The following is a 23,608-nucleotide window of genomic DNA, read 5'->3' on the forward strand; positions in this document are numbered from 1 at the left end:
TAAAGCACTCCCTTCCCCAGGGAAGCTGTGTTCATTCACCTGTCTACCCTATCTATTTAGTTTTCTTTGGTTTTTGAGACAGGGTTTCTCTGTAGTTTTAGAGCCTTTCCTGGAACTAGCTCTTGTAGACCAGGCTGGCCTCGAACTCACAGAGATCCGCCTTCCTCTGCCTCCTGAGTGCTATTTAGTTTACTTTTAATTACTAAGTAAGTAGCTAATGTGTCTGGGGTATGCCGTATCATTTCAGTATTAAACATTTGCATATGAATCTTCAACTCTCAGGACTGCCATCCTTCACAGCAAAACAAACTATTTTCTCAGCATCTTAGAATGTCACTTTACTCAACAAACCTTTGATTGATTGCTCATGTTCAGACAAAATCCTGGCGTTGTCATTGGTGGGTGTATCTGACAGTTTATCCATTTATATCTCCATTTACTTGTTGGGGAAACTGAGCCACGTGTTTGTGCAGATTTTACCATACTCTGAATTGTCTCCCAGTTTTATAACATGGCCCTGCGTCTCAAACTTGTGGCACAGACTGATAATAGGGGAGAGCCTCCAAGCTGGGTTTGACGTTACATCTGGGTACTATGGATCTTCTGTTGGATCATGTCAGGGTGATGCAGTACTTTCAGGATCCAAGATGTCAGACTTTTATGCCCAAGAACTAGAATCGGTTGTTTTCCAGGAGTTTTCTTTCATTTCTTCCTCATTCACTTGGGGATTAGTGCTCGAAGACCAGTTTGAATGCGTGGAACATTCATTATTATAGATTTTCATGGTTATTGAGCATTTTTAGTAGACACAACCAGAAAAAAATGTTTTTAAGAATTTGAGATCTGAGTGGTGGTTCTACTTCCATAAATTATTTTATTTTATTGAGACAAGATCTCACTGTGTAGCCCTGACTGGCTCAAACTTTGCTATATAGACAAGGATGGCCTAAGCTCCCAGAGACCCATCTGCCTCTGCTTCCTAAAGGCATGCACCACCATGCTCACCTCAGAAACTACTTTTACTGGATTTTTTTTTTTTTTTTTTTTTTTTTTGCTTTTTGGAGACAGGGTTTCTCTGTGGTTTTGGAGCCTGTCCTGGAACTAGCTCTTGTAGACCAGGCTGGTCTCGAACTCGAGATCCGCCTGCCTCTGCCTCCCGAGTGCTGGGATTAAAGGTGAGCACCACCACCGCCCGACTTACTTTTACTGGATTTTGATTTTGTCAATATCCCCTCTCTTCATCTACAAGTTTCTAGTTGATTGCTTTATAGTGCTCTGAATAAGAACATAAGAGTACCCTGATAGTAAAATCCTTCACCTTAAGCTGCATCCTCCTAGGGATATTTAACACGTTTAGTTTTGAACGTGAAATTGTTTGTATGGTTATTGCCTTAAACTTCATTACCCTTGAGTTGATTTCTGAGGACAGTGGGAGGCATTGGCTTGTTCTGCTCACTTCCAAACAACTAATTCTCTGTCTTATCATCTTTGAAAATGATTTTTTTTTATTCTGGTTTATTTGACCACCTGTATCATTTATCAAGTGTTGGTATATGTGTGGATGGATCTGTGTTGGACCTCTGTTGTGTTGGTCTTTCTAAATTAATTCCATGATCTTGTCACACCTGATAATACACCACTTCTTCCTTCTTTCCTCCTCAAGAGTACCCTGGCTACAATTAGCCTTCAGATGTCCATATAACTCAAATACCAGCATGTCAGGTTGTTATCCTGTCTAATCCTGATGGGATTTTCATTATTACCTGGACTTAAGTCATTTGGGGAAGAATTGACACCTTACAAAAGAGTCTTTCAAATCCAGAGCGTTTTATGCATTCCTTTTTCATTCCTTTAGTGTCTGAGTTTAGTTTCTGGCTTTCTCTCCTGCAGGATTTTTCTGCTCTCATTGGCATAGTACAATGCACGCCATTCAGGGGTGTGTGCCCATGTGCCACAGCACTCAGGACTGCCCTGCTCTTTCTACCTCTCCGTGAGTTCCAGGGATGGAATGGAGGTCCCAGGCTTGTTCTGCTGCCTGTCTTTGTTTTTAAGCTTTGTTCCAATCTCATCTGCCATCTGCATGGAAATGCAGTGGATTTCAGTCTTAGCCTCTTGGGCATTGTCTTTAATTGCTGGCATTTGCTTTCTGTAGTCACAGTTTGTCATTTGTGAACAGGAATTCTGTTTGTTCCCTGCCAATTATGACACCTTCTGTTCTTAGTGATAATGTAGGATAGCCTTATCTGGTTCCTGATCTTAAAGGGAGAGTTAAACTTTTTGACCATTAAGATTTGCTCTAGTATTTTATAGATAACTTTTATCAAAATAAGCAAGACTGCTTTGATTTCTGGTGTGCTAATTAAGAGTGTGTATCTTGACTGTATTGCACGTAGTGAGGTGAGCTTGTACTTTCCTTCTTTAATCTCTCAGTGTGGTAACTTACACTGGAAAACTCACCAGTGAGTCCTGTTGACTTTCTTGTGTCTACTCACCTGGTCATCCTTTCTTCTTTGCTTCTCTTCTTGAGATAGGACAGCTCATTGTAGCTGAGGTTGACCTGGAACTTGCTTTTTAGCCCAGGGTAGCCTTGGCACTAGGAATCCTGATTTTACTTCCAAGGTGCTGGGATTACAGGTGTGTGTGTGTGTGTGTGTGTGTGTGTGTGTGTGTGTGTGTGTGTGTGTGCGCGCGCGCGCGCGCTTGTGATTTTTCTTTCTTATAGTGCTTCTGTCTGTTTATTGATTGTTGCAGGCTTTATAAAATGAAATTTTCTTGCTTTTTCTTAATCTGAAATGGTGTTTTAAATTTGACTTTTTAAATGGTTGGCATGCTTCTGTAGAAAAGTATCTGAATCTAGTTTCCTTTGCATGAAAGTGTTTATATTTCTTTCAAGAAGGTAGGGAGTTTATTGTTTTATATTTTGTACATTGTCTATTTTGGTAAGATGTGCCTTTTGATATTTTAGTAGCATTTTAAGTTTATTTCTATAAAGTTGATGAAATAATCTTTCTAATAACACCAGGTTATATGGAGATCTTGAATTTTTGTATAATTTTATATTCTCGTGACTTTTCTGTCATTCTTGACACCCTTAAGTTACCGATTTTTAAAATTTTTCTAAAGAATCAATTTTTGACTTTGATTTTTCTGTGTTGAAGTATTTTTCAAGTTTTTTGGACTTAGAATCCCATTGCATTATTATCCTCATTGTGTTATTAATACAGACAGTAGTCTAGGCTGGCCTCAAACTTACTGTGCAGTTCAAATGGCTTTAAGTCTGGTTCCAGGGAATTGGACACTCGTCTGACCTTGGGTTCGAGGCATGCATACAGTGCATTGTTGGATGACACTGTTTTCTCAGGGAGGCGCAGCATACACCTCTACTCACCCCAGATAGGAACCCCATGTCAGACCAAGGTATGGATGCCACCAGAGTCAAGCTTGGTTGTGGTTATAAATAGGAGCAGAAAGACAAAGGCATTTCCATCACCAAAGCTGCTGGCCGCTATTTATTTGCTTTTCATTTAATTCACTTTGGGTACTGAGTTTCAGATAATACAACAGAAAGTACAATAGTGTGTTTTTTAATTATTTAATTATATGTATGAAATTTTAACTTTATTAAAGGTAGTTGTAAATGACTTGTGTGTATAGAATGGAAGATTGGTCTATGAATTAAAATTGATAGTCTTATGTAATACCTTCAGTTTCTAGCCTACAATTATGTAATACCTTCAGTTTCTAGCCTACAATTTTTGGGTGATGTTACATTTAACTGAAAAACCCATGGGTGATAATTAATGGCTTTTCTTTTTTCCAAAAGCTTTAGCAAATTGATTTTAGTTTTTAAGTTCAATAAGTGTTCTAAGAGAGCATCATAAAGGCCCTTTATGACTAAATTTAATAGAGCTTTTATCCGTACAGTAAGTAAAGCAGAAGAATAGATGATGTTGCTGTCGAGCATTCGAAGACAGCCGTGTGTGTGTGTGTGTGTGTGTGTCACTGTGTCACATCTGTTGATCTGCTCTTTTTCCCTCTGCCATTGTGTTGTGAATCCAGGGCCAGCCCTCTGCTGCTGTGTCTTGCATGCATTTATGCATTGCATGTGGGTATATGCCAGGGTGCATATGTGGTGGTCAGGATCACCTTGGGTATTGGCCCTCTAGACTAACAATCCTTTAGAAATTTCTGTTTCTGAAAAAGGCACACATACTCTTCTATTCACAAAAAGATATAGCCAATCTCTTTACATATTAGATTCAATTACATAGGCTTCTGAATTTTTATAGATAAAATCCAACAGACACCATGTTTTTGTTGGTAAAATGTTGCCTATGATATTAACACATAAAAATACATGCACATAGGTCTGTCTCCTCCAGCACAGGATGACTTCCTTGCCGAGTGGTCCCTAATCTCTCAGAACTAGTAATCTCATCTGCTGTGTAAAATATATTAAACATACACAGCATTTCTACAGCAATACAAAATGTTCTGTATAAAATATGCATGGAAGCCATCTTCAGTTATAAGCATTGAAGGTATGTAAAATTCTTTGTTATACACTTTTTGAAGGAATCAAATCACTCTTTCTACATTGTTTTCTTATGCTAAAAAACAAAATAAAACAAAAACCCTTTACCAGAAGATCAGGCAAATACTGATGCTTTAGTTTGTACTGAATCTAAAACACCCTTTAAAGAGACTTCATTTATATGTCTGCTCCTGTTTCTTCTATAACCCAGCTTTTGTAAGCTGCCACCCACTTGGGGTGAACTTTAATGAAACAGCTGTCTTGAGTCATTTCTGCTCCTGTAAGTAACCCCTCACCCATATTCCATAAATATCCCCAATAAAACATGCTGGTTCACCAAGTTGGACTTTGGTGGTATCTGTACTTTGTTTGGTCTATCATGGGCTCCCTCTCTGGGGTGAACAAGCAAATGTCTTGCATCTCCCTATGAAGTCTGTCCCATAACAGTCACAGACGAAACTGTTTGGTTCTTTTTCAAACTGTGTTGAAAGGTCTGTGGAGTACACAATAGACTCTTATTTCACAGTCAGGCAACAAAATCTTCATTTGGAAGCCATCTATTTCTAGGTGTCTTTCTTACTTTCATTCAGACCACCACACATGAAGATTTGATTTTGGATCCCAGCACCCACATGTAACCCAGGTGCCGTAGGGAGGAGATGCAGATGGGTACAGCTAGCCTAACTCCAAGTGTAAGCCACGGCTTTCCCCTGAGGTCCTCAAACTGCCAGATTCCACTCATAGAACACTACTCTCCTAAAGCTGGACCCTGCCCCACCCTACAGAAGAAAATCCACAAGCTCTGGGCTTGAAATCCCACTACTCCTCCCCCCCCCCGAAACTCCATATAACCTGCCTTCTTCTGTTAACGCCCCTGCTGCTCCTTGCCTGGACAGAGGCAGCCACCCTCCTGATTCTTCCCTCAGAAAAATCTTTTCTGTGAATCTTGTTGTGTGGTGTGACTCCCGAATGCCAGGATACCTTTCCATCCAAGTTATAATTGCTTACACCAGGTACAGTAATAAATCCTTCATTTAATTTTCTGTGTTCTTAGAGATGAGTCCCAGAGATTTAAATGTGCTTTGTGTTTCCCATAAGTGTATCCTCAGCCTGTTGTTTTGTTTATTTTGAAGTATATTCTAGAAAATTCTCCTGGGAAGAGGACCCCCCCCCCCAATTGCTTTCCTTATGTAAAATTAGGACACATGATGTCTATAATCCAACACTTGGGAGCCTTACTTAGGAGAGTCACAGGGTCTAGGACAACCTGGCCTACAAAAGTAGACATCATCTCAATGACTGTTCATTAATTAGAATGTTGAAGTTGGATAAACTTGGGTTGTCATAACTGAGATGAAGTATAATATTTGGTTTGAAGTCCTTGCTCTCATGAATGAGAAAGATTGAGTTGATTGGGAACCTGGTACTAAAACCAGGGAGAGTCCAATAGAATAAGCGCCTAGCGCCTAGGAAGTTTGGAGAATGGTCATCCTGCACATATAGATGGGAGCATTAACTATGGAAGGTTGCCCAGTCAACTCAGTTCTTGGGGATAGAATTGAGCTTGCTTCTTTCTTTCTTTCTTTCTTTCTTTCTTTCTTTCTTTCTTTCTTTCTTTCTTTCTTTCTGCTTTCTAGTTTGGGAGTAAGGATAATCTAGTTATGGAAATTAATTGATGATACCTAACACCTGCAGAAATTCAATACTGCTTATGATGGCATCCTGAAATTTCTTGTGCGAATGAGTGAATATGAGAGACATTCCTAAGCTGTTTAAGATGAATGTATGTGTATGTATTAAATACGATGAATATATATATATATATATGCATATATGTATATACCTATGTGTGTGTGTGTTCACTTTTGAAAGACTGAGTGAGGGCCAGAAAGTAAAGGAAGTGTGCCAGCGGTGGCTGTGCAGCCTGTCTCAGTGCATGACGAGGCTCTTGTTTGCGGGTCTGGCTCTTAGCAGCTTTAGACAGCTTTACGTGTACACGTGTCTCTTCTTGTTGCTAGTTTTGATTCTTAGGTTTCTGTGTTGTTTTAGTGCCTCCTTGTGGGGAGCTTTATTAATGCCAATTATACTAAGAATAAGGAAGCTAAAGCTTTTGCTTTGTTGTATATTTATATTCGATAGCGATATTGAAGGTAATTTGATACACTGATAGTTTTATGGTAAACTGAAATTTTGAGCTCGTTAATTTATTGACTGTATATAGTTTACAATATGTCAGGCTGTAGTAATTAGTACTTTTGAAGTGTCAGTGAGCAAAACAGCCAGAAACCACCACTGTCTTGTTCTGTCTTCCATCAGGCAAGGCAGGTTTAGTAAAAGATCGGGTAGGGTGTTGAAAGATGGTAAGCTATGGGGAGGGAAGGAACGAGCAGGAATCATGTATTGGGGACAGTGACAGCGCCTGCAGGATGGGATGTGGGGAGGAGGCTGCATCTCACTGAGACGTGGCTGATAGGAAACTGTGTCTTATTGAGGGAACAGGATGAAGGCAAGGGCCAGTATATACAGTAACTGAAGTGGCATGTCAGCAGAAGATTGCTTTTTTGATTCTAAGGACTTGGGTGTGTACTCTGAAAATTAAAGCTTATAGAGGCTTTTGAGAAGTTGTTCCATTTTAGTAAGATCCTGTGCAGACTGGAAAGGATGGTACAGAAGGGGGTGGGTTGAAGGGAATCAGGAGGCAACTGTTATACCTCAGAGATGGCAGTAGCTGCACCAGGGCGATGGTCCAGGAAGCAGTAGACATGGTTACATCCCAGGTGTAGAGTAGAGGCCAGAGGGTGTGCTGAGAGTATAATGCCAGTGGGGACGAGAAAGAGCTGTTGGGATGGCTCCACTGTTTTCAGGGTAGAATTGCCTTCACCCAGACTTGGGAGATTCCCATCTGGGAGATTTCCAGAAGAGGTGAAGAAGCAGTGAGGGATAGGAGGAGGGTTAGCAGAAGAGCACTTGTGCGCGTGCACAAGGCCCTGGCTTAGATCAATTAGATTCCCAGCACTGGGGAAAACAAACAAATCCAGTGAAAGAACACTAATTTATATTTCATATCATCTCTCAAATATTTATCAAGTTGATTTGATCATTGGAGGCGTCAACAATTAGCAAATAATGTAATCGTGGCCCTTACCCTTATGTAACCTGCTGCATAGTAGAGTTACAGACAGTGACAAGCGTGGAAAATTAGACTTGGACTCAGAAATGAAGAAATATTTACGATGTTGGGAGTAACCTTTGACATATAATTCACTCACAGTAAACCCATCCTTTGAAGTGTTCAGATGAGTTTCCATAATTCCATGTGTTCGTTAATTGTGAGAACCATGCTATAATCCCCAGAGTTTCTAGTGTCCCTTTCTTGGCTAGTTTTTAATTTCTTGAACTTTTTGTAATTGATTGTAGGAATTTTTAAAATAAAACCTGAGCCTGAAAGCTGAGCTCTGCCATGGAAGAGTAGTAAGTCTGTGATCTCTGTCTGTCTCTCACATGCCCTCTGCTTGTAACGGCATTGATTGTTTGGTTCTCATTTTCCTTTAGCAAGGTTATGAAGATATGCCTATATTTTCTTAAAAGTTTATCCAGTAGTTGGTGGGTGTGAATTAGTAGCAGCTGACCAGCATGCGTGAGGGTCCTAGGTTCAGTTTCTGGTAGGACAAGAGAAGTTCACCCTTGATCTATCACATATCATACTGTTGCTTCGGTACCACTTACTGGAAACTGTTCCTTGACCACTGAATGATCAATTCTCTATTCTCTTTTCTCAGTCTTTTTAATCTGTCCTTGCACCAACCACATGGTCTTATTATTGTACCTTTTAGTTAAGTCTTCATATTTGCTACTAATTGTTGTTAAGATTGCTATGGTGATTCTAAACCTTTTTCATGTACTAGTAAATGTTGGAATGAGTTTGTGAATTCAGGAGTAAAGCCAGCTGTGGTTTTGACATGTGTTACATGTCATCTGTAGGTTAACATTAGGGAAATCTATTCTTATGCATTGAATGAAGATGGCATGTCCTTCTGTTGGAGTTTTCAGTTGCTCTTAACAATGTTTCTCTATAAAGATGTTGTACATCTCTTCTTAGGTTAAATGCTATCAGTTGATATTTTCATTTCCAATTTGTTGGGAATAAACAGTAACATAGTTGATGTATGTGTCTTCTCATTCTGCATATGTGCACATGTGTGTGCTCAGTCCTGCATCTGAGGAAACTATGATGTCGTTTCCTTCCCCAGTCTTCTGTCATTGTTGCTTTTTTTCTAGTTACTTCTGACTTTGATTTGCTTTTTGTTTATCAGTATTAGTAAATATTTTTGTTTTATTCTTGAACCACAGGGAGATGAGTGCAATATTTCATTAATAAGATGATGTTGGTTATAAACTTTTTGTATATTAGTTTTATTTGGGTGTGAATGCCTCTTTTGTTCTTTTAAAAAGAATGGTTATTTTCTATGTGAGTGGGACGGGGCTGTGATCACCATGGTGTACTGTGGGAACCGGGTCGAACTCGAGCGTTTCCTTCTACCTTGAGTGGATTCGGGGTCTTACTGTGGTCATCAGCCTTTCACTGTGGGCTCAGGCACCCTGACTTCTGAGCCACCTAGTTTCCCTTCCTAGCTCTCTGTAGACTTCACTTTGCTAATTTGGAGCTTTTTGTCCTCGTTCACAGTCGTGTTGACCTGCATTCCTACAGTGAAGCCCATTGTCCACCATTCTAGACTTGATTTGCTCACGGTGTGTTCAGGTTTGTAATGTCTGTAAATTGTCTTCTGAAATACCTCCATCAGGGTGTGGTGGCCTCATAAGGAATTGGCATCTGCTCTCTTATTTTTATTTCTCAACGGTTACATATATATGGATTTCCATTTGGTATTTTTTTTATTCCTAAGTAATTTATGTATGAGCCAATAATAAAAGCTCACAAGAGATTTCTTCAGGAAAGATTTAAAAATATGGATCAAGTTTTTTAATAGAAGATTTTTCAAATTTACCTCCCCACTTCCTTCCTTTCTTGGTGCTGGTAGCTGAGTGCAGGGTCGCACGGTGTATAATAGTGCTCTACTGCTGAGCCACACACAACCCTCAGACTTGCTGTATTTTGTGTTCGTTTCCTTAAGCTACATATTTCAGATGCTTTGTCTACTTCATCTGCATTATCAGACACCTGTTAAAGTTGTTCTGAAGGTCTCTAGCTGTCTCTTAGTCTGTTGAGTGTTGGTTGCTGCCTGACCCTTAGTTTCTGTAAAATTTGTATGTTCTCTTTTTTTCTTGATAATTCCGGCTAAGGGTTGTTGGTTATTGGTAGTCTAAAGAATCAGAGTTTGATTTTCTTTAAACCACAAACTACCATCTGTATAATCTTGCTGTATCTCATGGTTCTGGTCCTTTTTGAATCAGGATCTTACTGTGTAGCTCAGGTCCCTCAGACTTGATGTTCCTCCAGCTTTGCCCGGGGGTCAGGATTCTGTGTGTGCACCCCATGCTGGCCTACCACAAATTTCCATGTTGCATTTTAATTATCGTTCAGTTAAAAATTACTTCTGATTTCCTGTGGTTGCTTCTTTGTATAATGTGATTTTGTTAGTGGTTTGTAGTGAATTGTGCCGGCCTTCTGGTTTCAGCCGTTTTCATTTGTCTTTTGTTTTTGGCGTTTTGTGAATTACTGAGAGAAGTATGTTGAAAAATTTCTGGCTCTCTCTCTATGGTTTCCTTTCTTGTCAGTCTCTCAGTTTTGCTTCTCAGATCCTTAAAGTTGTGATAAGAAGTGCACAGCTCTGCGGTCAGTCCTGCTGTTGGGTGTCTGGGTTCATTCCGGAGAGCGTCCTCTTTTCCTTCTGGTACCCATGGCTCAGCCCCTCTTATGTCATTGTTATTGTGAATGTTAATAGTCATTTCTGTTAGTTGATATATTTATTAATTCATTCATTCCTCCATATACTTTCAAACATGTGCTCCTATATAGTTATTTACTGTTTAAAAGGTTTACAGAATTTTTTTCTGTGTATGAGAGTTTGCCTACATGCCTGCACTTTCTTTGTTTCTGTTGTCCTCAGAGGCAGAAAAGTTGTCTGGTCCCCTGGAGCTGGAGCTTACAGGTTGGGAACAGAACTCATGTCTGCACTGGTTAGTTGTGTTTCCAGACCCTGGTTATTTTTCATTGAACCTCTTTCTTGTAACAAATTCTAGCTTTTGCTCATTTTAAAGAATTTTTTTTTCTTTTTTCTTTTTTTTTTTGGTTTTTCGAGACAGGGTTTCTCTGTGGCTTTTGGAGCCTGTCCTGGAACTAGCTCTGTAGACCAGGCTGGTCTCGAACTCACAGAGATCCGCCTGCCTCTGCCTCCCAAGTGCTAGGATTAAAGGCGTGCGCCACCATCGCCCGGCTCATTTTAAAGAATTTTTATTTCATCCTCAGGATGGAAAGAAGAGTGTTTTGTCTTCATGTGGAGTTGTGGCTGGTTTGTTATCGCTCTTTGTGTTGTTTTGCGCTTCACAGGAGTCGTTGCTTAGCTTTGGGAAGCTCAGCCAGGATCTCCTGCTCTGTTTTACTCTGTTCTCTAACTCCAGGTAGATGTTGTATGGGCTTTTGCACTTTGTGCTGGCCTCAACCTCCAGGGCCTTTTGTGCGCTAGACACGCTCTTTACAGCAGTTCTGTCCCCAGCTCATGGGCACTCCTTTGGTTTGTTTGTCTTGTCCCTCTTGTACGTCTCTGTCTATAAATCACATCCCAGACCTGTTCTGTTATTTCTAACTATTGCTGTCTTAATTTCTGTGGTTTTATTTCTAATTCAGGGATTTATACCTGACTTTCTTATAGGACTTTACAGAAATTCTCCATTTTCCTGATTTTTTTGTTTTTTTTTTTTCTCCCGTTTTTGCTAATATCAAACATGGTTACTTTTAAGTTTTTGACAACTCAAAAATTTGAATGCTTTACATGTCTTTATTATTTATAGAATTAGGGAGGTTGTTTAACCTGTAAAGGTGTCAAGCCTAACAATCTGAATTTGGTTCCTGGGACCCACATTATGAAAGGAGAGAACCAGCTTTCTCCGATTGCATTCTGACAATTCCCTCCTATCCCCGATGCACATATAATAAAAAAAAAAATAAAAATTTAAAACTTTACTGTTATCCTCTGATTTGTTTATCCTTTTGGATTGAAGTAAAATTTCTATAAAACAGTCTCTCTGTTGGCCATTGTAAAGCACACAGCCTTTACCATTACACTGTGTCATTTCAAACACAAAACACAACAGTTCCCATCTGCGCTGGACAGCTGGCCCAGTGGCTAAAAGCATGAGCTGGTTTTGTGAAAGACCTGGGTTTAGTTTCCACACTCGAGAGGCAGCCACAGCATCTGTAGCTCCAGTTCCCATGTATCCAGTGCTCTATTCTGGTCTCCTTGGACACCAGGCAGGCATGTGGTGCACATATGTATTTTATACATATAGGCTAAACACCTATACATTAAAAAAGGAGAATTCTTAAAAAAGAAAAACCTGTGTCTGATGCCACTAAATCAGTTCTCCTTTCTACGACTCATTGGCAACAACTATTCTGCTGTCTGCCTTTATTTGCTGACCTGGCATTTGTAAAGATGGAGTCACGTGACAGCCTCTTGTGTAGCCTCCTTCACTTGGTGTCTTTTGGGCTCACCCTGGTAAGCATGCATCACTACTGTAGTGTTTCTGTGTGATGACTTTCCATGTTTGTTTATCCGTTCGTTGCTGGCAGGTATTACATTTACTTCACCTGGGGGTTCTTTTGAGGGATGCCTTAGTGGGTGTTTTATCTGCAAGTTTTGCAGTGTATGTACAGGAGTTGAAATTGCTAGATTCAGTGCTGAGTTGGTGTTAAGCTTTGTTGAGAGGTGACATTTGCCCTGGAGCCTGCACTTTTTTTACACCCCTACCTAGTCTCTGTGAATGTTTCTGTCCCTCTAATACTTGCTGCTTTGTCTAGTTTTTACTTTGCTATTGTTACAGCTGTCCTGCTGGTGTTGTGTGTTTACTCCTGCTTTTCATAATGCCCTGTGAGTTTTCTTTTTTTCTTTTTTTAAACAGAATGTCAGGCTTGTGGCTGAAGATTCCAGCAGTACACTTCCGTGTTATTTCTTCCAAAGGGAGTCATTTGCCTTCAGTGTTGAAATACTAGGGATAATCTTAAATTTAGTGAGGCTCATGTTAGACTTGTTAAGACCAGTCTTGGGGTTTGACCTTAGTCTAAGAGGAGCCTTGAGTCTCCTCCAGTCCTCTGACTTGGTGGCCCCACACTCCAGCAGTTAGCCAGCTCCCAGCATCTGCTTCCCCCTGTCTCTTCCAGGCTACCAGTTTCCCTTTCACATGGTTCTGCTCTTTTCTTTGTTCTGCTTGTCAAAGATTCCAAACATCTATTTCTTTCTACTGGGTCTCTTCCTGTGCACAGCACAGCACAGCAGAGGAAAAGGCCAAAGGCCTTGTGTGCTCTTACATTTGACTCTTTCTGGTGGGCTAGCCTTCAGTTTCTCTTCAGCTTGCTTTTGTTTCCCAGCACTTTATGACTTATGATCAAGTGTGTCTGTTTGTTATGCCTTGTAATGATAATAGTGATCCAGGATGTGTTATAGATTGAATGGCAAAGAGTTAATCAGATTTGTAAGTGATGGATAATAATTAAAACTAAGAAGTGTGATTTGTTTCTTTTTTCTTTTTAAATCAGAACCAAATTATTAAGTGTGTAATGATACAAGTTAAACAAAGACCTGAATATGAGATTTTAAATTTTTTACTAAAGATTAGTGATCTGTATTTACTGATAAATTAAAGCTGGGTGGTGGTGTTGCATGCTAATCCCAGCACTCAGGAGGCAGAGGCAGGCGAATCTCTGTGAGTTCAAGGACAGCCTGGTCTACAAGAGCTAGTTCCAGGATAGGCTCCAAAGCTACAGCGAAACCCTGTCTTAGAAGGGTACCTGGAGGTGGTGGTGCATACCTTTAGTCCCAGCACTCAGGAGGCAGAGGCAGGTGAATAGTGTGGGATTGAGGCCAGGCTGGTCTACAAAAATAGAAAGAACCAATATTTCTGCAACTGTTAGCGATTCATTAACAATGAGTCTTCTGATGTCTGCCAAGTGCTGCTGTGTTCAGATCTGAAAGCTGCATTAGAGGTGACAGATATGGTTGGGTTGCTGAAGAGGACATCAGCAAAAGGTCTGGAAGGAGGAAGGAAAGAAAGCAGAAGAGATGTGTAGACCTTAATAGTGTGTATCTCTACACCCTTGTAACCTGCAGACTGAAAATGAGGGCTTGGAAAGAAACTAACCAACCATTTGCCTTTTTCACATAAGAAGTGGGACAGAGTGTTGAAGATCTTTGTGTGTATGTGTTTCCTTTAACCCTTTTGTGAGCTCTCATATTTAGTGAGTAGTTTTCTTCAAAAATTTCAAAAGTTTGTCAGAGGCGTCCTTTAGAGGCCCCTTTCAGGCCATCAGTACCGATCCTAGCCCTTGCCGGGCACAGAAATAAGCTGAGCTGTTGACCATTCTTCCACTGCCAGTGCTCACCCTCTGAGTAGAAGACATTGTTCTTTCTCGCTCTTGTTATGTACTGTGCTGTTGTTATCTCATTTGCAGGTAAAAGTCTACCATTAATAAACTTCAACTATGTTCATAATGAAAAGACACTTAGGTTTTGTATGTAATTTAAATAATAGACACATTAGAGGTCAATAAATGAAAAGTCTATATAGCCTATTAGAAAATTCCATTTCACTGAGATTGTATACGTTACAGCACACTTTAACTGTAGTCTACTTTCCAAGCACTTGAGGTTGTGAGGGATATTACATATGATTTTAATAAGTCCATCATTAAGATACATTACAAGACATTGATATGCATTTATTGTTTTGTTTGTATTCAGTTTACTAATATAGACAGCAGCCATTCCATATGAATTTTTTCTGTTTCTCTTGGTTTACTAAAGCTGTCTTCTTTCAGCCGCCCACACAGAATATGCCTATGGGTCCTGGAGGGATGAGTCAGAGCGGCCCTCCGCCTCCTCCCCGGTCTCACAACATGCCTTCAGATGGAATGGTGGGTGGGGGCCCTCCTGCCCCACACATGCAGAACCAGATGAACGGCCAGATGCCTGGTAAGTTTTCTCCTCTAAGACATTAACACCAGAGTTGCTTAGCAACTGAAACGACATGGGGGCTCAGGGGACACTAGATTGTTGATGACAAAACTGCTTTGAATGCCCCCGAGTCCAGGCTCTCTTCGAGTTTGTTAGCTGCAGAGCGACGTGACCTGTATTCAGTGCTTATCAGGCCGCCCTTGGGCTTCGGTGTAGCTGACACACAGCATTCCTCGGATGAACAGAACTGGCTAAATTTAGTCTGTCTGAAACTCTGCAATACAGTTGCCTTTAGGAGCTTTTGGGGGCGAAAGGGATTTTGCCATGGCTTAAGAATTAAGGCCTGTTCATGAAAAAGAACCATGACATTTATTTACCTAAAAACGTATTGATCTCTCAGAAATAGGAACACTGCAAAAGGCCTGGGTACGGGAGCAGAACTGTCCCCGAGGGGCTGGTGTATTTAATATTTCCTTGCAGATAGTTCTGAAGCCAAATCTAGATTCTTGTTAGTACATATGTTTATAGAGTATCATTAAAATGGAAATTGATTTAGAGACAGTATTAAAAACTGAAAAGTAATATAAGCTCTCTTAATAGTGAGCCGTTCCATTTATCCATTTTAACCCTAGAATCAGTATAATAGTGATCTTTTTAGGCTACTTGGGTATTTATCTACTGAACCTTCTGCCAAAAAGTATCCTTAAACTATTTTTGTTTTTATAATAGTCTATAGCATAAGTTTTGATAAAGCATACTCTACCTTTAATGTGAGAATATTTTTACTTTCCAAAGACTAAGATATTTTCATTAGCAGAGTTGAAAAGAGCACCATTCAATTAGCAATAGAGTAAATTGGAACAGCGGAACCATTTTTATTATTAACCTGAATAGTTGATGTGCTCAGAACAGTCTCTGGTTGTGTACCCAAGGATGGCGGATTTAGTAAAAGAACCAAAGGATAACGCTGAGTAGAAGAGACAAGGTAACATGGTTTAGAAGATCGGTGTGCTGCTGTTAATGCAGGAGGCAAATGGTCTTTCTCCGCTTCTCCTCCCTCACAGCATGGAGGTAGGAGTATAGGCAGTTAGACTGTAGTTGAGAGAAAGCTTCTTGCCAAGTCAGTGTGTGGCTCTCTAGGACACGCACGCCACTTTAGAACTGAGACACAATGCTAGTCCAGGTTAGCCCGTTGGGAGCTTTGTGGTAGAACCTTTGATTAGAACTTGTACCTAACTCTCCAGATGACAGTGAGGCCTAAGATCAAGTAAACAGCTGAGAAACATGCAATTATTGTTAATTTAACATCTTGGTTTATTTATAAAGCCAAATAAAGGTATGTCCTTTTTTATTAACAATTTTGAAATGCTTATTATGTACGTGGATGTGTCATGTGTATAGTCAGGAAAATCGAGGAACTAGCTGTCCGCCTTTCTGAGGCAGGATCTGGTGCACTCTGGGCTCAGGCTAGCTCTCCTGTGGACTGACTCTCTGCTCTCTGGGCTCAGGCTAGCTCACCCGTGGACTCTCTGCACTCTGGGCTCAGGCTAGCTCTCCTGTGGACTGACTCTCTGCTCTCTGGGCTCAGGCTAGCTCACCCGTGGACTCTCTGCACTCTGGGCTCAGGCTAGCTCACCCGTGGACTGACTCTCTGCATTCTGGGCTCAGGCTAGCTCACCTGTGGACTCTGCCTCTCTCCATGTCATTGCAGGAGTGTTGAGATTTCAGGTGTGTGCCACTGGATCTGACTCTTTATGTAGATTCCCAATGTGGAACTCAGATCAGCAGGCTTGCACAGCAGTGAATACTCTCACCTGCTAAGGCAAATCCATAAATAACTTTCTATGAACAAAGATTGTCAACTAATGGTGCGATTGTCTAGAATACTACAGAGCTTCTAAAACAGTAATTTCTAAATACCCAGTACTATCTTAAAAGAACATTTACTGTTTGGTGTAAGAGAAATTGGAAGACCAATAGCTTATATTTCTTCCATCTGTTTTGAATTTCCTAGTAGTTTTTTGTTTGTGTTGAGACAGGGTTCCTTTGTGTAATCCTGGCTGGCCTGGAACTCATCTGTAGACCATGTTAATGACAAGATTTTCTTTGATTTGCTTTTGTTAAGCCTTGAAAGTAAAAGTAAGTTCACACTCCTGTGGAACCAAAATCAAAAGGCACAGGTGTTTCTGCATGCTTGCTTCTTCAGATGCTTAGTTCTGGGTCTGGGGAGAAAGGAAAAGAGGCTCCTGTAATTTCTAGTTACCTCCCCTCCCCTCCCCTCTTCCCCTCCCCTCCCTTCCCTTCCCTCATCCCCGCCCCTGTCTCCCCTTCCTAAGAAACACCCTGTACATAAACTTTCCATCAGGGTACAGACAGCTGTCTCACTCGGTGCCCATTCACACCCTTTTTTAATGTCTAGATGTTTGCCTGCTTTGTATGTCTGTACCACATGTATTCCGGTACCCAAGGAAGCCAGTAGAGGGTCTAGGACCCCGTGGGACTATACTTAAAGAAGTTGTGGGGCTGTGGTGGGTGCTGGGAATCAAACCTGGGTGCTCTCCGTCCTCACCCTTCTTTATGGTACACCATTGCCTGGTGACGGAAATGAAGTTTCTAGTGTTTTGGTATGTCTGTGCATATGCATGTGCACATATTTTTGCTTCCATGCATACGTGTACTTCAAAACATATATAGAATCCTAGAACTTAAATTATTGGATTACAAGTACATTTTATGATGGGTGTAAAGTACATTTCAACCTGGGTGTAGTGGTAAATACCTGTAATCCCAACACTTCAGAGGTAGGAGACAGGAGGTTCAGGAGTTCAAGATGATCCTTGCTGCACAGTGAATTTGAGGCCAGTCTGCGACAGAATATTCTGTGCCATAAACCAGTACATTTTAAAGTTTGTTAGTCATTGCAGATTACTCCGTATAAAAATAAAGCAGTACTTAATTTAGCTTTAATCCCTTCAGCAGTGTATGAGAGTGTTCCTTCGTGGTAAGCTGGATCAGGGTTCTTCTAGACAGGTCATGTTGAATTTAGACTAGTCTAGTTTAGGCTAGTTGGCCAGCAGGCCTCAGGGATTACAGGTCTGCCGTCCGGATTACAGGTCTGCCGTCTTGCTCTGTGTTTCACACATGTTCTGGGTATCCAACACAGGTTCTCATGCCTGCATGACAAGCACTTTACCTACACTGAGCCATGTCCCCAGATTCTATTTTAGTTGTTTTGATATGTTCAAATTCATTTTTATGTAACTAAATTTATATATTTATTATGGCTCGGAGATTCCAAGCATACCTACTTCCCCTTCCAAGATTATTTTCAAAGTTCTCATGTTTGAAATTATCTTTCATGATTTGTTTTTCCTTTAATATTTACATGTTTTATAAATAATGAAGTTAGTTTTAGAGGAAGAAATGAGGTAGTGCTCCAGCTGGGTGGTTTTCCAAATGGCTATCCAGTTGTCACTGCCCTCTCGGCTGGACTCTGTCTCTGTTGCCCATGGCTATAAATGTCACCATTGTTTATCATTTGCTGCATTATGTATTGGGCAGTGTGTTCCCTTGGCCTGTCCTCTGTTTGCTTATGTCTGCTAGAACCGCACACTTAATACTCCATGAGTCTCATTGCCTAGCAAGCTAGTGTTCCTTCCTTACTCCTCTCATACAATTCCTGGTTTTCTGAGGTTAATTTCCTCCTCTCTTAAGCTGGGAAAATAGCAGCACGGACCTTGTCAGAGTTACCTGTTTAAACTGTTGACTGTTCCTGTCGATCCTGTCAACTAAATATTCAAGTTGTTGCTTAGGCTGTACTACAGTAATAAAAACTTGTACCATGTATCCCCTTTAACTCATTTTCCATTCTGACCATTTCTTTTCAAAGGGCCTAACCATATACCAATGCAGGGACCTGGACCCAATCAGCTCAACATGACAAACAGTTCCATGAATATGCCTTCAAGTAGCCACGGCTCCATGGGAGGCTACAACCATTCGGTGCCATCATCCCAGAGCATGCCTGTGCAGAACCAGATGACAATGAGCCAAGGGCAGCCAATGGGAAACTATGGTCCCAGACCAAACATGAACATGCAGCCAAATCAAGGTACCTGTGCTCTCGCTTCTCCCTCTTCCCAGCTCTGGCCCCCTCGTGCCCCTCCTTCCACTTCATGATCTCTTCCGTAATTGTTATTGTATGTGTGTGCGTGTGCACTTGCATATATACACACATGCACATACAACTTGAGTTCATTTAGCATTATTTATGTTTATGGCTGACTAATGGGGGTCAGATACCTAACACATTTGGGAGTAGCCTGATCTCCCTCTCTTGTCAGCCGCTGACCACTTGTTGCTCTTGTCTAGATGTCGGACCTTGTAGCATTTCTTCATATTGGCATGTCAGTTGGTGGTCATGCCAGTCTTGTATCATGGAGATTTCATGGGTACATTTTCCTGTCCTGGCTGGCTCGTCTAGGTGTTCCGTTGAGAACTGAAGACAGATTCGCAGTGTGTAGTCGAGGCTAGCCTGAACTTGCGGCAGTTCTGCCTCAGCCTCTCCATTGCTGAAGCCCAGCACTGAGGTCCGCCTGAAGTAGATGCTGTAGCCTTGTTGGTTTGCTTTTTGGTTTAAGATAGGCTCTGTCTGGAGTGTGAAGTAACGCACAGTGGTGCTCATGAGAAAACAGCATGCATTGAGTTGAAGCCTTGAGTCTTTACATTTGTGTTTAGAAATTAAATTGCTTAATTTGCCTTTTCAAGCATGTTTGCCTTTTGCACATTTTATTTGGATTGCTGTATTGTTGGACTGCTTCATAATGCTGGTCACCGGAAAAGGCAGCATTTTGTTTTGTGTGTGGTCTGCCATCCAGGCACACTGTCTTAAAAGTCACCAGCCTGGTCCTTTGCCCCTGCTGCGCCACTTCTGACTGCCCTGTGTTTGAGCAGGGCAGCTCCTTCTAAAGGTGGGCGCGCTCTGCGCCCGTGGCTAGCTGCTTAGCATTCTGGAGCGCACTGCAGTTTACTACCAGTCTCCGTGAAGCTGATTTCACGTTTCTCTTTTAAGTGTCCTGTAAATAATTAGAAACCAGTAACTCTGTTCTGCTGATTGCTGTATTAACGCGGTTGGCACATTGCCTCCTTAAAGCTATTTCATGTGCAGAATATAGTGAGCCTTGTTTTTTTAAATTTACATATACTTTTTTTATAAACCAGTCTTTAATTTTACATACCAATCCCAGTTCTCTCTCCCTTTCCTCCTCTTTGACTCCGCTCACCCTTCCCCCACCCCAGCCCCCATCTGCTCTTCAGAGGGAAGCCACCAAAGTCTAGCACCGAGGCCCTCCCCTATATCTAGGCTGAGCAAGAAATCCTTCCATAGGGAATGGGCTCCAAAAAGACAGTTCAAGCACTAGGGATAAATCCTGATCCCACTGACAGTGGCCCCACAAACTGCCCAAGCCACACAACTGTCACCCGCATTCAGAGGGCCTAGTTTGTTTGGTCCTGTGCAGGTTCCCCAGCTGTCAGTCCAGAGTCAGTGAGTTTCCACTAGCTTGGGTCAGCTGTCTCTGTGGGTTTTCTTACCATGGTCTTGACCCCTTTGCTCATATTATTGCTCCTCCCTTTCTTCAACTGGACTCTGGGAGCTGGGCCCAGTGCTAGCTGTGGATCTCTGCATCTGCGTCCATCAGTTACTGGATGAAGGTTCCATGATGGCAATTAAGGTAGCGATCACTCTGATCGCAGGGGAAGGCCAGGTTGGGCACCCTCTCCACTATTACTTAGAGTCTTAGCTGGGGTCATCCTTGTGGATTCTTAGAACTTTCCCTGGTACCAGGTTTCCCGCTAACGCTATAATGGTGAGCCTCGATCTTGATTATAGAAAAAGATCAGATCACTCAAAGGTACTCAGATAAAGGAAGATTTGGTTGTATTAAAATTATTTACATAATTTCAAAATACTAATATAGTCTGGCCTTTTTTCTTCTTCTTCATTTTTCTTTTCTTTTTTGGTTTTTTGAGACAAGGGTTTCTCTGTAGCTTTGGAACCTGTTATGGCACTCACTCTATAGACCAGAGCCCGAACTTGCCGAGCTCTGCCTGCCTCTGCCTCCTGAGTACTGGGGTAAAGGCGTGCGCCATCACTGCTCGACAGTCTGGACTTGTTATAATTGTGATCTGGGATCTATTAGGTGAAAAGCTGGTCTGGCGAATGAAGGTTTCATTAAGTTTTTGTTGTTGTTTCATCATAAAACATTTCTTTTAGGTAGTTTTTATAAAAATAAGCTACATATTTTACATTTTCTGTTTAGACATAAAAGCATGCAGAGGTAGGAACACAGTGCTGTGCGGATGGATAGTCCTTGTTTAGAAGGCTGGAACAATTCTAAAAATGAAAAGGAACTTTTTTTCCTCTTAAAAATTTCTCACAGGCCCCAAAGTCCTGGGTCCAGCCCTTGGTACTGTTCTGTTCCCAAGCCTCAAATTTAATAAGTATTACTTTTGTGTTTTGTTTTTGTTTTGTTTTTTATTAAAAATAACAAAAATCCTTAGACCTGTTTATCTTTGTATCAAGAAACACTAGAATAATATTTAAAAGTACTCGCTGTTTTTTTTTTCCCACTGTGTGCGTTGGTTGCTTTGTTAAGATTTATTTTGTATGTGCGTTTGTCTGCATGGGTGCAGTGTGTACTGTGTGCGCTGATGCTTCTGGAGAAGAGGGCGCCCTCTGGAGCTGGAGTTAATGCATGGCTGTGAGTCAACATGTGGATGCTGAGGACCAAACCCGGATCTTCCGCAAGAACAAGTGATCTTAACCACTGAGCCACCTCTCCAGCCTCTGTTTGTTTTGAAATAAAGTTTCGCTGTATACGCCAGTCTGGCCTTTAGCTTAGACTCCTCCTTCCTCAGGGGGTTACAGTCATGTGCTACCATTTTTAATGTTTTTTTTTTTTTGAGTTATGGAAACAAATATTGGTAAAATTCTAAGGTCTGGCTTATGTTTAGGGTCAGAAATGTAGCGTATTGTAGAATGAGTGCAAACCTGAGTTTGCAAAAAGGAAGGATGAAGGGCTGGAGAGATGGCTCAGTGGTTAAGAGCATTGCCTGCTATTCCAAAGGTCCTGAGTTCAATTCCCAGCAACCACATGGTGGCTCACAACCATCTATAATGAGGTCAGGTGCCCTCTTCTGGCCTGAAGGCATACACACAGACAGAATATTGTATACTAACTAAATAAATATTTAAAAAAAAAAAAAGGAAGGATGAAGATTTTGCTAAGTGATGGAACACAATAGAAAAAAAAACTCAAAAGAGTTGTATTGCAAAAAAAAAAGACATAATCACATGACAATTAGCTAATGCATTGTATCATTTACTAACATATAACACACACACTGTTTTTCAAGATAGGGTTTCTCTGTGTAGCTTTGGAGCCTGTCCTGGAACTCACTCTGTAGACCAGGCTGGCCTGAATTTACAGAGCTCTGCCTGCCTCTGCCTCCCAAGTTCTGGGATTAAAGGTGCGGGCCACCACCATTCAGCCATTTATTATAATATATTTATATATTAATTATATTATACACAATTTATATAATAAAATTTATATATTCATTATATTATATATTGTATTTATAGATTATAATATATAAAATATATTTGTGATTAATGCTTAATGATATTTTTATGAACTGAGTGATTATGCTGTAGTTTTCTCTTTAGATTTTCTTGCTGGGGTTGTACCCATAGGTGCATACTACTGCACAAGTATTCTATCACCCAGTTGCTTCTCAGCCTACCCCCTGCCACCTCCCAGTTGCAGTAGTTTTCTAAATGAGTTCTGCAGGACTTTGCATTCATTCTAGTAGCTTCCCCCAGCTTCCTTTGTAAATTGTTATGAGGATTCTGTTGCCCCTCCCACATCTCTACTTTGAATGTGAAACTAATGGGGAAAAATTAACTCCCAAATTTTTAAAATTTTAATTTTTACTAGCTCATATAAAATAAATCTGTGGATATCTTTATATATATATATAATATATCTTTATCTTTTATTTGCTTAAGAAGTGGAGAAATAATCTGCTAGCTTATACCACTGCTGCTGATGTCCTGAGGCCTCGCAGGATTGTAAGACAGAATAGTAAAATTGTGGAATTCCTTTGGATTTTGAATATTGAAATGGATTCTATAAATAAGCATATAAAGTACTGGGCTCCAGTGTGGTACTGTCATCTGTGTTTCATTATACTTGTTCTAACTTGTCCCCTGCCCGACTGCCCTCCGCTGGCTCCTCCTTTCCTGTCACTTATACATATGTGCAGGCAAGACACAGATAAAATAAACAATGTCTCCCACTACTAATGATGGTGATAAAGATGAAGTGGTGTGACTCCTGGAGAAGTTCTAGTCAGTAGTGTTTGCAGAATTTGTATGAGGCCATTTGGTCAGAGTTTTTCAGACTTTTTCTTTTTAGGTGATAGATGAACGTAAAACATTCACATTGCTTTTTTTCAATTGTCTTATTGCAGCTATGTCCTCTGTAGTATGAGGCGAGTCCCGCCCAGCTTCCACACGGCTAGCTTTACACCCGAAATAACAACACACAAATTGTGTTCTTTTAAACACTGCTTGGCCCATTAGCTCTAGCCTCTTACTGGCTAACTCTCACATCTTGATTAACCCATTTCTATTAATGTGTGTAGCACCACGAGGTTGTGGATTACCGGGAAGATTCTAGCCTACGTCCATCTTGGGTCAGAGCTTCATCGCATCTGTTTCACTTCCCTTCTTCCCAGCATTCTGTTCTGTTTACTCCGCCTACCTAATTTTCTGTCCTATCAAAGGGCTAAGACAGTTACTTTATTAACCAATGAAAGTAACCCATAGATAGATGACCCTCCTCCATCAATCCTCTTAATTTATTTCTGGTCACTAAGACTC

At 40.9% G+C, this 23,608-nt stretch overlaps 1 protein-coding gene across 3 annotated transcripts in view; it reads left to right on the forward strand.

Moving 5' to 3' along the window:
- Ss18 (SS18 subunit of BAF chromatin remodeling complex) overlaps window positions 1-23,608 on the forward strand; it is a 53,723-nt gene that overhangs the window by 11,685 nt on the left and 18,430 nt on the right. For all 3 annotated transcript variants that reach the window (XM_050160686.1, XM_050160687.1, XM_050160688.1), the window contains exons 4-5: window positions 14,526-14,679; window positions 18,551-18,772. In XM_050160686.1, the coding sequence (XP_050016643.1) occupies window positions 14,526-14,679; window positions 18,551-18,772 (376 nt within the window). The remainder of the gene's footprint in view (window positions 1-14,525; window positions 14,680-18,550; window positions 18,773-23,608) is intronic.

The sequence above is a fragment of the Alexandromys fortis genome, unplaced genomic scaffold (assembly GCF_014885135.2).
Source record: "Alexandromys fortis isolate MF-2015 unplaced genomic scaffold, M_Fortis_MF-2015_v1.1 scaffold_104, whole genome shotgun sequence".
NCBI classification, from domain to species: domain Eukaryota; kingdom Metazoa; phylum Chordata; class Mammalia; order Rodentia; family Cricetidae; genus Alexandromys; species Alexandromys fortis.